At 44.6% G+C, this 14,815-nt stretch overlaps 1 protein-coding gene across 1 annotated transcript; it reads right to left on the bottom strand.

The window, feature by feature from the left end:
- Positions 1-429: 429 nt before the first annotated feature.
- On the bottom strand, positions 430-10,135 carry LOC121457003 (schlafen family member 12-like). The gene is made up of 5 exons (XM_041665613.1): positions 10,094-10,135; positions 5,994-6,167; positions 3,862-4,898; positions 2,200-2,301; positions 430-1,051 (listed from the first exon to the last, which is right to left on the bottom strand). Exons 2-5 carry the CDS (start codon positions 6,122-6,124, stop codon positions 531-533), a joined length of 1,791 nt encoding a protein of 596 aa, XP_041521547.1. The 5' UTR covers positions 6,125-6,167; positions 10,094-10,135; the 3' UTR covers positions 430-530.
- Positions 10,136-14,815: the final 4,680 nt, after the last annotated feature.

Here is a 14,815-nt window from a genome sequence, read left to right as displayed (position 1 = left end):
CACCCAGCTCCTGCACAGCTAGCTTATGCCACAAAATAATTACACGGAAATGGTATTCTTTTAAACACTGCTTGGCCCATTCATTCTAGCCTCTAAATGGCTAATTCTCACATCTTGCCTAACCCATATTTAGTAATCTGTGTAGCACCAGTCTTACCGGGAAAGATTCAGCATGTCTGACCTGGCGGATTGCTTCATCGCGTCTGCCCTGGAGAGGAGCGGCATGGCGTCAGACCTCACTTCCTCTTCCTCTCAGCATTCTGTTCTGTTTACTCCACTCACCTATGTTCTAACCTACCAGGCCAAGCAGTTTCTTTATTAATTAACCAATGAAACAACAGATTGATATGACACTCCCACATCATGAGAGAATATTATAGCCTACAAAATGTGAAATGTCATGGCACCAAAGCCCATTTCTATGACAGGCAGTCTCAAACATGAGTTAGGACAATCCTCGAAAAGTAAAGTATCTTATTCTATGTGTTTACAATTACAGAGGTAAACTGGTCACTCACTACAGTTTTACATCAGTCCACTATCCCTAAGACTTTAACAAGAGCTTTCTCTAAGTCCCTTACTGTCTTGGTTGTCAGATAATACTCTCTGGGGTAATTTATTATCGAGCTTGAATCATATAGAGACACTGCCCTATGACCCAAGTACGTTATCTTTATCGCAACACCTATTTTCCCAGTGTAACCGCCAAGATTTACCAGCTTCTGCTTTAAAGTCAGTGCAGTTTGTTTACAATCGTTCTTTAACTTAGTGCCCAGGTCCCTCAGAACGGAGCTGTCGCCTTCCAGCTCCTCCTCTCCCCGGACAAAGCTGTGCAGGGTCAGGAGACTGTCCTGGGAAATATGAAGCACATCCAAGATGACTTCCTGCTTCTTCTGTAAGCCCAGACTTAACGCCAAGCTCTCAGAGATGATCAGCGTTCCTTGACGAAGTGAGCCCAGCTCTGTCTGAAGGAACTGCTTATATCGTTCATGTTCTGAGCACAGCTCCATGCGGAGGTCTTCTGGAGAGCATGGCACCTTTCTAGCCAGCACTAGAAAAATAAATAAACATACCAAATTATAAAACAAAAATGTCATGAATGTCCTGTATGAGCTATCACCAAGCAGCTGGTAAGTCCCACACTTTGCATCACAACCCAGAAGGTGAACACACAAGACACCAAACGATTATTCAAGAACAGAAGGAAGGCAGTGCAAGGGGGACTTAGAAACTCAGACTCTGCAAAGAGAGAGATTTGGAAGCAACCGAACACTCACAATCCTGCCTTTTCCATAACATGGTGCATCAGGAGCCTGCTCTGGTACTCAATGAACGAGAAGAGTCAGGGGAGCAAAGGACAGACCTAGTGCTGAAGACAGAAAAGTCAGGCATCACCAAAGAGGTGATGAGACAGGAGGAAAGCAAGGAGACACAGGACGGCTCCACAGAGCAAAGGAGGGAGCAGAGCACATTCCCAGAGCTCCAGGGATGGGGAGAGGATGGATACCTCAGAAGACAACACGAGGTAGGCTAGACTTCCCTGTGAGCACAGACTGGCAATCACAGCCACAGGATAAACCCATAGTTCTTTTTTTTTTTTTTTAAAAGAACACACTTTATTTTTTTTCCTTTTCTTTTATTTATTTATTTATTTATTTATTATGTATACAATATTCTGTCTGTGTTTATGCCTTCAGGCCAGAAGAGGGCACCAGACCCCATTCCAGATGGTTGTGAGCTACCATGTGGCTGCTGGGAATTGAATTCAGGACCTTTGGAAGAGCAGGCAATGCTCTTAACCTCTGAGCCATCTCTCCAGCCCCAAACCCATAGTTCTTGAAAACCTTGTTTCCAGTATAGGAATTTGAAGGGACACTGTCACCTTCTACCTGTCAGGTTGACATTGGAGAGGAAGTCCTTTTTGTCTGTCCTCCTATGTCAGAATGTTACATGTAGCCAGATGCTATCTATAGTGTGTGTGTGTGTGTGTGTGTGTGTGTGTGTGTGTGTGTGTGTACTTGTGGGCTGACAGCGTGTATGGGGTGCTTACTGTTTGAGACAAAGTTACTCTTGGGACCTGAAAACAAGTGTCAATCCCAGTGCCGGAAGCCTGGAGACAGATTTCAACACAGAGCCCTGCTGAAGAAAAGAGGTAGAACATAGTACAGCCACCAACCTAGGAAGCCAGAGTGACTCTACCTGCAAGGCGGGCACTCTGTTGCTGGGCTTCTGGAATGTCAGTAGCAAACCAGCTACAGAGACGCGGTGGTGGGCTGCTTGATTGAAGGGTCTGTTCATCTTCTTGGTTGAAGAAACCCGAGAAGAGAAAAGGTAGTGTTATATTTCCCACAGTCCACTCTGTTCTCTAACCAGTGCAATGTGTATTAACAGTCTCAGTTGATCAGTGTTTTCCTAAGAGAAAGTGGGGTTAGATAGTGAGGTTAGATTTTGAGATCAAACACAATTTGCAAAATTGAGCTTTGGTGATAGTTAAGTTCTCCACACAACACTTACAGAAAACATAACAGGAAAAAGAACAGTAATAGTAATTGAAGGCATTAACAATTAAATGGGTCTCTTTTTACTCCGTGCTTTTTAAAATTTAGAGAGACATACCATAGACCGTGCTGGTGCCGCAAAGTACACTACCACCACCAATTTACACACCAGAGCAATTGAAGCCAGAACTTCTGGATGCTAGGCCAGCACTCTGTCACCTCAGAAATGTCTCCAGGTGGGCTGGAGAGATGGCTCAGTGGTTAAGAGCATTGCCTGCTCTTCCAAAGGTCCTGAGTTCAATTCCCGGCAACCACATGGTGGCTCACTACCATCTGTAATGAGGTCTGGTGCCCTCTTCTGGCCTGCAGACATACACACAGACAGAATATTGTATGCATAATAAATAAATAAATATAAAAAAAAGAAAAAAAAAAGAAATGTCTCCAGGTTTGGTTTCTTTTTAAAGCTGGAAAATCCAGGAGGAATAAAGGCTGGGGAAGGAGTGGGTTTGTGCAGAGATGGGGAAGCTCGCACTCTGAGACTGCAGAAGTTTCCGGCGCTCATGTCAACGGAGGCTTTCCTAGTCTAAGGCAGTTAAAAGGCCAGCACTTTTTCTTTTGAGAAAATTTAGGGTTCTATTTTGTATACAAATATGAGAAGGAGGAAGTTTTAAGACAAAGACACAAATGGCAACCAAGAGGCAAAGAAAAACAAAGGAACAGATTAAATGGTGGGATTTCTGAATTGAACACAGGTTACCATAGGACCTGGGGTAATGGAGACAATCTATGGTGGGCTCCAGAAGGCTTCACAGTAGGAGGGATTTGGACAGACAAGCTAGATATAGTATGAAAGAGGCAAGGAGAACTCGATAGGCCACTCTGGGTGGATGAGCAGAAATTCAGGAAGTAGACAGGACAGGGTTCATGAGAAGCTCTGCTGATCAGCTTTCTGATGGAAACCACTTTTAGGATTCTGTTGCAAAATGTTGGGCTGCATTTTGCTCATGGCCTGTTTCTTGGCAGGGATCTCAGCTTAACACACTATAAGAAGTGACAAAACCCTTATGAGAATTATGAGGCAGGCCCTTTTCTCTTTCTGCTTTAGTCCTGGCCACCGGAGAAGCAGGCTGTATCACACTTGGTCATTGTGAAAGAAATAGCTCATAGTATTACTGAAAACTGCTAACATACTTTCCATAGGGAATCTCCTAAGTGGGCAAAAGAAACAGGAGGTTGTGAGCTCTGCATAGTATCTAGTAGAGATCAGTAAATGAGGAGTTTGGTGTTGCCCAGGTCCAAGAGAGCAATCTTCCAACCCCCAAGCCAATTAGAAAGTGATTGTTAATTCCCCTTCTCCAACCTGGTTTGTCTTCCATCTGGAGCTTGACCCATTCCTCTGAGGTAAATCTCTTCACACAGCTGTCTTCCACGCGCCAGGATTCGGGCTCTTCAGCGAACACAGCACAGCAGAATCTCTCCACTCTGAGTGCACACACATATGAGCACACGGCTCCCTGTCTGAGAACTGGGATGAATTTGCATGTGTACTTTATCTTCTCCTGCTTCTCCTTACAGAAGTGACCAACAGGCAGCTGTCGGATGCACTTCTCTATTTCACTCTCTAGATTCTCAAGATTGCTCTTCTCTGTTTCAAAACCAATTATTTTCTGGTTTTCCCCATCTAAACCAATGAACAAATATCCCCCGTCAGTGTTTGCGAATGCAGACACAGTTTTAGGGAGAATCTCTAAAATCATTTTTTCAATCTTTTTTTTAGGGGACCTTTTAACTTCTGCATGATTGGATTCAGTGAAATGGAATGTCTCCTCCAGGGTCAACTTTTCTCTGTTAAAAAACGTGGCAAGGCATTCATCAGAGTCACATGATGCAGGCAAGCTCTCTCTTGAACGTGATCTCCCTTCAGAGTCCTTCTTGTCTTTGAGGAACTTCACTGCATCAGGACCTTTCAGTTCATATGAAGTTGACAAATTTCTCATATAGAAATTGGTTTTCAAGGTGAGGACACGTTGACCAGAGATATCCTGGATCCACTGTTTCACAAAAATTAAAAATTCCCCTTTGTTCTGCATGTAGTCTCGGTATTTAGGAGGAAATAGAACAATTTTAAGAAAAGAATTTTCCAAATCCAGTCCTATTCCATCTCTTTTGAAGCTGTAATCTGAATTCTTAATGTGAGCCTTGACCACGCCCCCTCCAGAATTCAGCAGAGTGCACACAGCCTGTGAGATGCTGTGGGCCTCTCTCCTTCTCAGCTGTGGATCTTTCATTGTCTTCCTAATCTCCTCTCCCAGTGTGATTTCTCCTACAGACAGAACCAGTTCGGCATAGTCCGTCTCCTGGTCAACGCTGATGCCCATTTTCCGAGCGCTTGCTCTCCTGTAAAACAGACGGAGCCATTAGAGCAGGAGCCAAGCAGTGAGAGCCGGCTCTGCTTTACAGAGCACAGCACAGCCGCCTGAGCTGCTCTGGATTGCTTAAGTGAGAAGGTCAGACCCGATGTTTATTTAGGGACCGTTTGAACAGTTTTGAACAGACTATTGTAACCTGTGAACTTGCTAAAATTTGAAATTGGTTGTCACGATTGTATATGATCCTCTTCTAATAGTTTTAAACTAATAACATTCTTTGTGGATTTTCTTCATTCATGGAACTGTGTTGTATAATGAACTTTTAAAAAATTTGTGGTTTATTCATTTGAATACTTTATGCATATATGTGTTGTGCCTGCACATATGTATGTGCTCCACAGGTGTGCCTGGTGCCCTTGGAGGTCAGAAAAGGGTGTTGGATGCATCAGACTAGACTTCTTGGTGGTTGTGAGCCCACATGAGTGCTGGACATCTATCCAGGGTCATCTGTAAGAGCAACAAGAGCTCTTATGCACTGAGCCAACTCTCCAGCCCCAAGAGAAGGACATGTAATGTAAATGAAGACTGCACACTGAGGATATTCTATCTGACTTTTTTTGACATTCCTATCCCATCTGTCCCCTATGTTCCCTTACACAATTTCACCTCCTCTTTCATGTCTCAAGATTTTACGGATGTGTAATCTATAAACTCTAGGAAGCACAACCGAGAGGAAATGTCTGAGATTTGTCTCTCTGGGACTGGCTTGATTCACTGAATGTGAGTATGTCCCATGGTCTCCACTCCCCAGAGTGGTTGGGATGATACTCAGGGCTTTGCATTTGTGAGGTGAGTGTTCTCCATGGGTCACACTATAGCTCCTTACTTCCTTTAATGCAGGGGTTCCCCACTCTCGATCTCCCTACAGGTGGTGCGTCTATGCTCTGGGGTCTTGATTTTCTCTTTTCATTTTCTCAGGACTTTTGTTTCTAATCCTGTGAAGTCTTCTTTGTGCCGTTGCTTAGGAGTGCTCTGCTCTGTCCTAGGACTCTGAGTTTCTGACTTTCCTTCTGGGCTGCTCCCTAGTTTCTTCCCATCATGACAAATCAGTTAGTTCACATACTTTGGGTCTTTCAAACGTCCTGATCTAGCAGGCAGTCTTCCCTGGGGAACATTTCTCGAGAGTTGACCAGAGGGCTCTGAGAATGTCTGTGGATTCCCATCTTTCACCAACATTGGGGTGTTTCCAGACATTATTTTCTTCAATAACTTCTCAACTGCTTTCTGATGTCAGGTCCTGGGGACAAATACGATTACCATGTTAGCCTTCATGATAGTGATCCATACAATGATGGACTTTGTGGGGTTTGTTTTGTTTTTCAGTTCCTTGTTGCAAGATATTTGATCACATTGTGAACCCCAAGATTGCATTACTTACTGGAAAAACCTGTTTCTAGTTGTGGTATTGCTCAGCCCTCAAGCAACCTTTAATCATAGGTCAAGAGACAGAGTAAGTAATCTCATAAAAGGAAAAAAAACTATAGAGAGTAAGAGGGAATACGGAGGATGGAGAAGCACAGGAAGTAGAAGTGAGGGACATTCATTTGAAGGAGTTTTCTTTGAGACAACATAAGAGAAAGCAGGCTTTCACCCCAAACTTCGGTCAACAAATGGTGCCCAGTGTCTAGACAGCTGCATCCACATAAAGTCTGAGAGAGCCTGTGAAGTTATTATACCCAAAAAAGAATAGAGTTGAGCATGGCTTATTGATAGCAGCATTTTCTCAGGTGGGCTCTGCTTGCTAGAGGCAAATATGTCTTATTTAAGAGAGCCTTCCTGACTCAGCTTTAGCTGCAAAACCTTTGCAGCCCTTTTAAGAGGCTCTACCACCAAACACTTAAATGCTGTTTATGAATAGCCAACAGAATGCTTCCTGGTGGCGGCACAGACCTTGAAATGCCATAGAGTTGTGGCAATAAGCACGGCTCTACCTGGCACCTCTGCCATGAGGCTGGAATCTCAGAAAGCTGAGATTGGGCAGGATCCAGCTGTCAAACCACAACTTGAATCCTAGCCATATTTCTTAGCAAATTAAAGACTCATGTGAAAAAGAGAAAAAGAGAGATATACAGTAAAGATAGATTCAAAGATGCAGAAAACCTCTCAAGGGTTTAGAGTGTGTTAAAAAAAATATGTGTAAGCTTGGGAAAGAAAAGAAAAAAATGATAAAATCCTTAAAATAAAAAAGAGAGTAGTTGGGTGTGGTGGCACACACCATTAATCCCAACACTTGGGAGTCAGAGGCAGGCAGACCTCTGTGAGTTCAAAGTGTGGTGGCACACACCTTAAACCTAACACTTGGGAGGCATATGCAGACAGAACTCTGTGAGCTCAAGGTGTGGTGGCATACATTTTTAATCCCAGCACTTGGGAGGCAGAGGCAGGCAGATCTCTATGAGATCAAGGATAACCTGGTCTACAGAGGGAGTTCCAGGACAGCCAAAGATACACAGAGAATCCCTGTCTCAAAAAAGCCAAAAATTAAATATAAAAATAAAAGAAATAGAGGTTAAAATAAAGCTACATAAAGATGAAAAGTACAGAGAGTCTGGATACTGTATGCTATTATGTTCTCTTTGAATTGTTTGAATGCTGAGGAAGGAACAACAGCAGCTAAAAGATATTTGTTTATATATGCTGCTAAATTGATCTAAGATAGGTATTTTGAAAATGTCAAGCTCGGGGACCAGTGCAGAAGACAGCACATGAAGAATGTTGGGGCTGAGAGCTGGAGGCTGCCGAAATGGGTCGTGTTGAAGAGAACTTGCTGTTCTTCTAGAGGACTCAGATTTGCTTCACTGCCCTGAGTGGCAGCGCACAACCATCTGCAGCCTCAGGACCAGGGATAAGGATCCTCTCCTGACTTCTGTGTACACACACAGACACATAACAATAAATAAATCCATTAAGATACTGTAAAAGCAAGAGGGTGAGGTGGAATATGAAGAAATGCTGTCTTCAGGACATGACGAGGACTCTGTACTCATGAACTCCCCATACTGTCAGTACAGGCACAGAAACAAGCCAACAACGTCACACCGTGTCCAACAGGCAGCACTCACTGTACTCAGGGGGTCACAGATGATTAATTAATTAATAAGAGAGAGAAGATAAGGCAGGAAAGTGTTAGGAATGGAGAAGGGGAGGAAGGGTGCATATGATCAGGATACATTGTTACACACATGAAATTATCCAAGAATAAAGAAAAGATGTTCTGTTCAAGATAATAAAATAAAAACACAGAAGTTACAGTTCTGGGTATATGACCTAAGAATTCATGTTATCATGCACTACACACACACACACACACACACACGCGCGCGCGCGCGCGTCACCTTCCTCTGCACAGCAGCCGAGCTGCTGAATCAAAGATTCTGTCAGCAGGTGCGTGCATGGGGAACACATGGCTGGCGATGCACAATCCAGACAACCACATCCTCACTCTGTACTGAGGGTTTATTCAGCCATAGCGATGAATACAATGCATCGTTGCAGGAAAATGGATGGAGCTGAGGAGTGTGATAAGTGAAGTGATACAGAAAGACAGACATCACGTGTTTACTCCCACATGCAGAATAAAGCCTCTAAAAGATATTAAAGTACTAGGGAGGAAAGAGGAGCAGGAGGGGAGGGGGAGAAGGGAGAGTAAAGAGGGGTTCCCATGACCAAAGGACATCTCATGGGTGACAGTGTCAGAGTGAAGCCCCCTTATTCAGTAAAACGAATACCAATCAATAAGAAAGAGGCTCCCGTGAAGGAAAAACATCACCACCAACAACAAATCAATTTTCTCAGCCTAACTTTCAGCCTGAGGTGTTTTGAACTGCAGCTGCTTTGCTGTACTGACGCTAGGGGGCACTCTCACACAAAATGACAGCGAAGACAGCCTTGGACAAGAGGAGCTGCAGAGCTGTGGGAGGATAAGGTGGGGCACTTCAGTGTCTTGGCCAATGGCCTGTCCCTGTTGTGAGCTAACCCCACTGAGCTCATCTGACTTCAGCGAACCGAGCTTGCAGGAGTCACTTGTGCTGTTCTTGCCAGCTCGGTGTGGATGCTCAGGATTCTTTTATGGGCTGTAGGTTTTTAGCTCTCTGAACATGTTTAAGTGGGGGCTGGAGAGATTGCTCAGTGGTTAAGAGTACTGACTGTTGCTCCTAAAGGACCTGGGTTCAATTCCCAGCACCCACATGGCAGCTCACTACTGTCTGTAATTCCAATTTTAGGGAATCTCACATACATACATGTAGGCAAAGCCCCAGTGTACATAATAATAAAATAAATCTTTAAAAAAAACATGTTTAAGAATGCTGCATATGTAATAAGTTTAAATTTTTTTAATAGTTTTTTTCCCGTTGGGTATGTCTGTGAATCACTAATGTCCCTGGTATCTTTGGCAGTCAGAAGATGACATAAGGACATCTGACTTGGAGTTACAAATGGTTGTGAGCTGCTCTGTGGGTGCTAGGAACAGGTCTTCTAGAAGAGCAGCCAGTGCTCTGGATTGCTGAGCCATCCATCCTTGTCAGTCTTTCTCCATCCTGCCTTCTTTCCATTGCTGTTAACAGAAATGAGGTGGATTCAGACTGTAAAATTCAGTTAGGAACTATGTACAGTAAAATTAAGTTCATTGAAATATGGATAACCTTATACAAATGATACAAGTTATCATTGATGCTTGATCTAAGTCTGACTGGTGAGGCTTGGAAAGAAGAGCCATGTGTAGATCTCCAGAGCCCCTTCAGGTTGCCCCATCCTCTTAGAGACATAATTTGGCAGTTTATGGAGCTACCAAGATTAAACTACATCTCTGTGGCACTAAGGGCTAAACATAGGTCCGAGGAACTCTGTTTTGACAAAGCATAATTTGGCATCGTTAACTTCTTCCCATCCTACAAACAGAGGAAAGCATTCACTCCACCAAACTCTGACAGCATCCAGGTCCCCAGAAGTCTGTGCTTTGGGAGAAGAGGCTGTGGAGATGCCAGGGAGCCAAAGACAATAAGAGGGACAGAAACTATCGAAAGTTTATATGAGACGGTGGGTTGTTGAACCATCAAGCCCTATTCATCCCAGAGCAATAGACAGGACCTGCTCTTGGGGTGAGGACAGAAAGAGAAATACAATGAGTCTGCAGGACGCTGCTGTGAACCTGGTTCACCCTACCTTGTGCTGGAATCTAGTTGCTTGAAGTTCTTTTTGTTCAAGAGAGGGAATTTCACGTTGTGCAGCCTCCTCCAGAGCAGAAGCCCTGCAAGGACGAGAGTTCCTTCAGCGCCGAATGTGGCTTCATCTGGATAAATACTTAACCTTCATGAGTTCTGGTTTTGTTTCCTTGTTGTTATTGTTTGTTTAATGCTTTCACAGAGGGAATAAAGCAGTTTTGTTCCTTTGTCTTCTTCCTCTCTCGTCCCAGAGTTACCCGAATTCTGACCTCCAACCTTGTTCCCACCTCAGGCTCCCAAGAACCCATGATCATGGGCACACCCATCACTGTTGTTATTTCTAGGGCAGAATTCAATCTGTTAGCGTTTGACTTAAGCTTCTGCATCTATGATGTTCTTCTTAGCATCACTGTTGAAAAATGCTGGTGTCAGTTTTCTGCAACTTCATGAAAGGAGGGGGAAGTGCTGGGTCGCAGCTCAATGGCAGAGATCTGCCCTGATGTGGGGACCATTCTGGACAGAACACCGTGAAGCTGTTCCATTAACCTACAGCTGAAGGAAGTACCATTTCACCGACATGATGAGCTTTCTTTCCCTCATGGGCGAGTTTATCATGGTTTGCCATCCTGGCAAAAATCAAAGTAGAAAGTTTAGAAATTTGTTTTGCTTTGCAGTCATGTTTCACTTACAATTAGTTTGTAAAGTAATGATTAGCAGCTTCCATCAAAACCCTGAAAACTGTAGCTTTTTCAAATGAATAATTTTAATACATGTGACTGGTGCTCATGGAGTTCGAAGAGGGATCCCCGGAACTGCAGTTAGGGATGTTGGTGAGCTACGATGCTGGGAACTAAACCCAGGTCCTCTGCAAGAGCAGAAAGTGCTCTGAACTTTTATACCACTCCCCCTTCCTAAGGCTGGAGAGATGGCTGAGTGGTTAAGAGCACTGGCTGCTATTCCAGAGGTCCTGAGTTCAATTCCCAGCAACCACATGGTGGCTCACTATTCCCAGTTCCTGTAATCTGCTCATTTTCATATGCATATTAATGTACCAGTGCTTCATAATATCATGACAGCTGAGACTGGAGATGGATTCCAGATGGTTAAAGTAGTATATGTGAAGATTGGCTGTAATCATAACTGAGGCAGGAGAATACTAATCATATCACTAATTTTTACTCATTTATATTTCATTTTTATTATTTTTTATTTATGCTTTTTGAGATAGGTCTATGTATACTTGGCTGGCCTCCACCCATTAGGTTGGCCACCTGCCTGTGCATCCTGAGTGCTAGAATTAAAGGCATGAGTCAACCCTCCTGGCCACAGCTGTTGAATTTCATTAGGTCCAAGGGTTCTCTCATAAGTATCCTCAAATCTACACATAGATGTGGTGCAGGAATATAAATATCTATTATGCTGGGTAGTGGGAATCCTGAGAAGATACACAAAATAATTAAATCACAGATAGCAAAAAATAAAATCCTGAAGTAATAAAACCTTTCAGGAAAGAAGTTTGACTCCAGGAATCCAGTTCAACTAAACCATGAGGATGCATCTGAATTCGTGACTCATTTTACAAGAAGGTAATATTATCTAGGACTGCAAAACCATAGAAACACTAGAGAAGTTTCTGGAAGCTGAATTACTAGGTCAAGTGATAAAACTGATTATAGTTTATATTCACCATTGGGTTTTCCCCAACAATTTTTTCTTGGGCAGGTGTGTGGGCGCACACTCAGCACCTGATAGGACACAGGCGTAGGGTTCCATATCTATTATAAACCAGCACATTCCTCTATGTTCCCCAAGTACCCCGAGCAAGGAGGAAAACACTGTCCCAAGATGAGTTCAGACTGGCCATGCATTCAGATAGGTCCCAGGTAAGGAAAGCATTGAACAAGCTGTTGAAAGTTTTCAGTCAGGCTAAAGAAAGAAGTGTGGTCTCCTAGGAGATGAACAGCAAGGAAGCCAGAGGTGTGTGATCACTCAAGTTTAAATTGAAAGCTTAACTGTGGCGTTAATGTGATATAACTGTGCAAAAACCACACAGGAAGATGTGTGTTCACATTCTGATGAGCATTCTGCTTTGTGCTACTTAGTGTGTGTTAGTGCCAGTCAGTGCCTATTTCTACACAGGAGGGCATCCCCAGATGTGAGTCACTTTCCCTAATGCCCTGACTGAGATCTTCATCTCCATCTGAAGAGCTGTCAGGAGCCAAGCATGGTGTAGGCCTTGGGAGCCTGCTGTGGGCATCCTGAGCTTGAGGCAGGCAGAACACACACTGTGAATCACAGGCCAGCCTGGGGTACACACCAAGACCCTGTCTGCCTCCCTCCCCTCTAAAATACAAAAACAGACCCACAACCAAACTAAACTGGAACTGAAGCGCCTGCACTACTAAGAAGGCTGCAGCCCTACCCTGTTTCCTGCACTGCTGAGCAGTCTCATTTCCTCATTCCATACCAGCACCCCCCCTGTCCAGCACCCTCTTTGTCAGGTACAGTCCTAAGTCAGCACCCCTAGATCACCAGCCACAATGAAGGGGCAGAAGTCATATTTCACACCGAGTACAAAATGACAATGCCCCTGAGATTATTAAAACCCGAGGGTGCTACCATGCCGTCACATTGAGAGGAGCTGTGGGCTAGCCTGGGACAATGACTATCTCAGTTCAAGGGCCCGTTTATGAAAACTGACTATGGTTCATATCCACTACCTTCAGGCACATGGCTGTGACACCGTCCTTAAAAACCAAGGCAGACACCAGAGCTCACCAATTTCCAAGACTGATGTAGACCTCACTCAAGTCCTGGAGCCCTGGGTCTAATTTAACAGGTTTCCTTCTTAAATTGTAGCATTGAGTTTCGGGACATTCTCTCAAAAGAAAACTGGGGTTCAGGGTGTCCAGTCAGCTATCTTTGGAAGTAAAGAGGATGACATTCAGATGTTCTTACTTTCCCCCAAATGCAGGTTGGTAGGAAAGCAGAGAAAGAGTGGCCAGGAGAGGAAGGACCTGCTTTCTGTGGAACAGAAGCAAACACCCAAGCCTAGACCACACTGTCTCTTTCTTTCCTGGGTTGGCACTGTGCATTTCCCTTCGAAAAGCAAAGTTCCCATCTTCTAAATTACAAAGTTCCATAGGGGCTGATTTCTTTCTGGCTCTAAAGTGCTCCTCCCCTTCCGGGAACCATGTTTTCTTACCTTGCAACAGGGTCAGGTCTCCAGGAGAATAGGGAACCCTCAAGAGACTCTAGAGAGTCACACAAGCCTGCCATACAAGCCCCTCATTACCTCCCTATTCCTGCCTCACTAGTCAGTCACAGAATGAGCATAGTAGCTTCTCTCCCTGCAACTTAAAGCCCCCCCCCCCCCAAGAGAGGAAGACATTTGCTCTCACCTCAGCTCCGGTGACTCCCAAGTCCTCAGCAGTCTGTGCTTTGACAGAAGAGTCTATGAAGATGCCAAGGAGTGGAGATTCCTACAAGGAAACCAGGTTGGGTTTACCTGAGAGGGATGGGTTGTGCTGGCAACTCCCCCACTCCACTTCCCCCAGGGGTCAGTCAGTTGACAGGCCCAGACATTGGGTGGGAAAAGGAAGAGAAAGACAGCGGGGGTCATGGATGCTGCAATGGACCTGGCTCATTTACTCAGTGTCCTGGGAGTTGAGTTCATTGAAGCCAGAGCACTGGTAGTCTTCCAGGTGTTTTTCTTATCCAGAGAGGCAGAAGGTGTGACCTTGGGTGACTAAAAACCTCCCCTGATAAACTCTTAGACAGCAACTGGCTAATATATAGCCAAGGTGTGGTTGCTTGATGCCCTGAAGTGGACGAGTTTTATGAATTAACCTGTGCTGTTCTCTGGGACTTTGAGCATTGCGTTACTCCAGGAAGTATGATGGGGAACTGTCACGCTCTGTGTAATTCTCACTCAAATGGACGAAGACAAGAACAAGAACAAACTAAATGCAAACAAACGTGAAAGTGTGCGGAGAACACAGGGACCATATGGAAGGAGAAGGGCAAAGGGAGGGTAGAGGTCCAGGGGAATTTGTTCCTATTATAGTAAATACTGACATGAAAAAAAGTTCTAATTTAATTTAGGAAAGAAATGAACTGTTTGTGGTCTCTTAGGAGGAGCGCCAGCCTTCCATCTTTAGCAGCCATCCTAGAGCAGCCTAAGCCCCAGAGCCCCAGGTGCACGAGGGCTGGGAGGAGGAGAGCAGTGAGTGTCCTGAGGAGAAAGAAGGGGCCTGCAGAGGGCTTCTTTTAGCCCTGGGTACCTGGCAGGAGCCTTCAGACAGAAACCTGGCCAGCCCAGGGTCCTATGACCACCATGTCACTACATAGTCTGTCTGCATGCCCTATGTGCCCTTCCCCATCTAAGAGAAAAACTCCAGCAATTCCCTCTCCCTCCTTCCTGTTGCTCCTCTAAAGAGGCAGCCAGGCCTTTGAGCCTGTTTCTATCTCTACTTCTCTCTCATCTGTCTCTCTGCCTCTCTCTCTCTGCCCCCCAACCCCAGTGCCTCTCTCTTTCCTTCCTTTGTACCTGTTCCTGGCCAGAGGTCGATCCCTCCCCTCTGCTCCTGCCTTCCCCCGTTGCCTTTCCCCCAATAAAAACTCCTCCAGGTAAGCTCTGTTACATGGTGTCTTTCTTTCTCATGCCACTTTTTAAATTATAACATTGGCATCGTGTGAAACTAGGCAGACTACCCTGGCATTT

The sequence above is a fragment of the Microtus oregoni genome, unplaced genomic scaffold (assembly GCF_018167655.1).
Source record: "Microtus oregoni isolate MIOR12 unplaced genomic scaffold, Mior012 000015F_ref0000493, whole genome shotgun sequence".
Classification (NCBI taxonomy): Eukaryota; Metazoa; Chordata; class Mammalia; order Rodentia; family Cricetidae; genus Microtus; species Microtus oregoni.
The sequence above is the reverse complement of the archived record's forward strand: the minus strand, read 5'-3'. Positions and strand labels throughout refer to the sequence as shown.

Excerpts from the sequence above, each read along its gene's own strand:
- LOC121457003 (XM_041665613.1), bottom strand. The coding sequence starts at position 6,124 with ATGTCTGGAAACACCCCAATGTTGGTGAAAGATGGGAATCCACAGACA. Across the intron at positions 4,899-5,993 it reads GGACGTTTGAAAGACCCAAA|GAGAGCAAGCGCTCGGAAAA; the intron begins GTATGTGAACTA and ends TCTGTTTTACAG. Across the intron at positions 2,302-3,861 it reads CCAGATGGAAGACAAACCAG|AAGATGAACAGACCCTTCAA; the intron begins GTTGGAGAAGGG and ends TCTTCAACCAAG.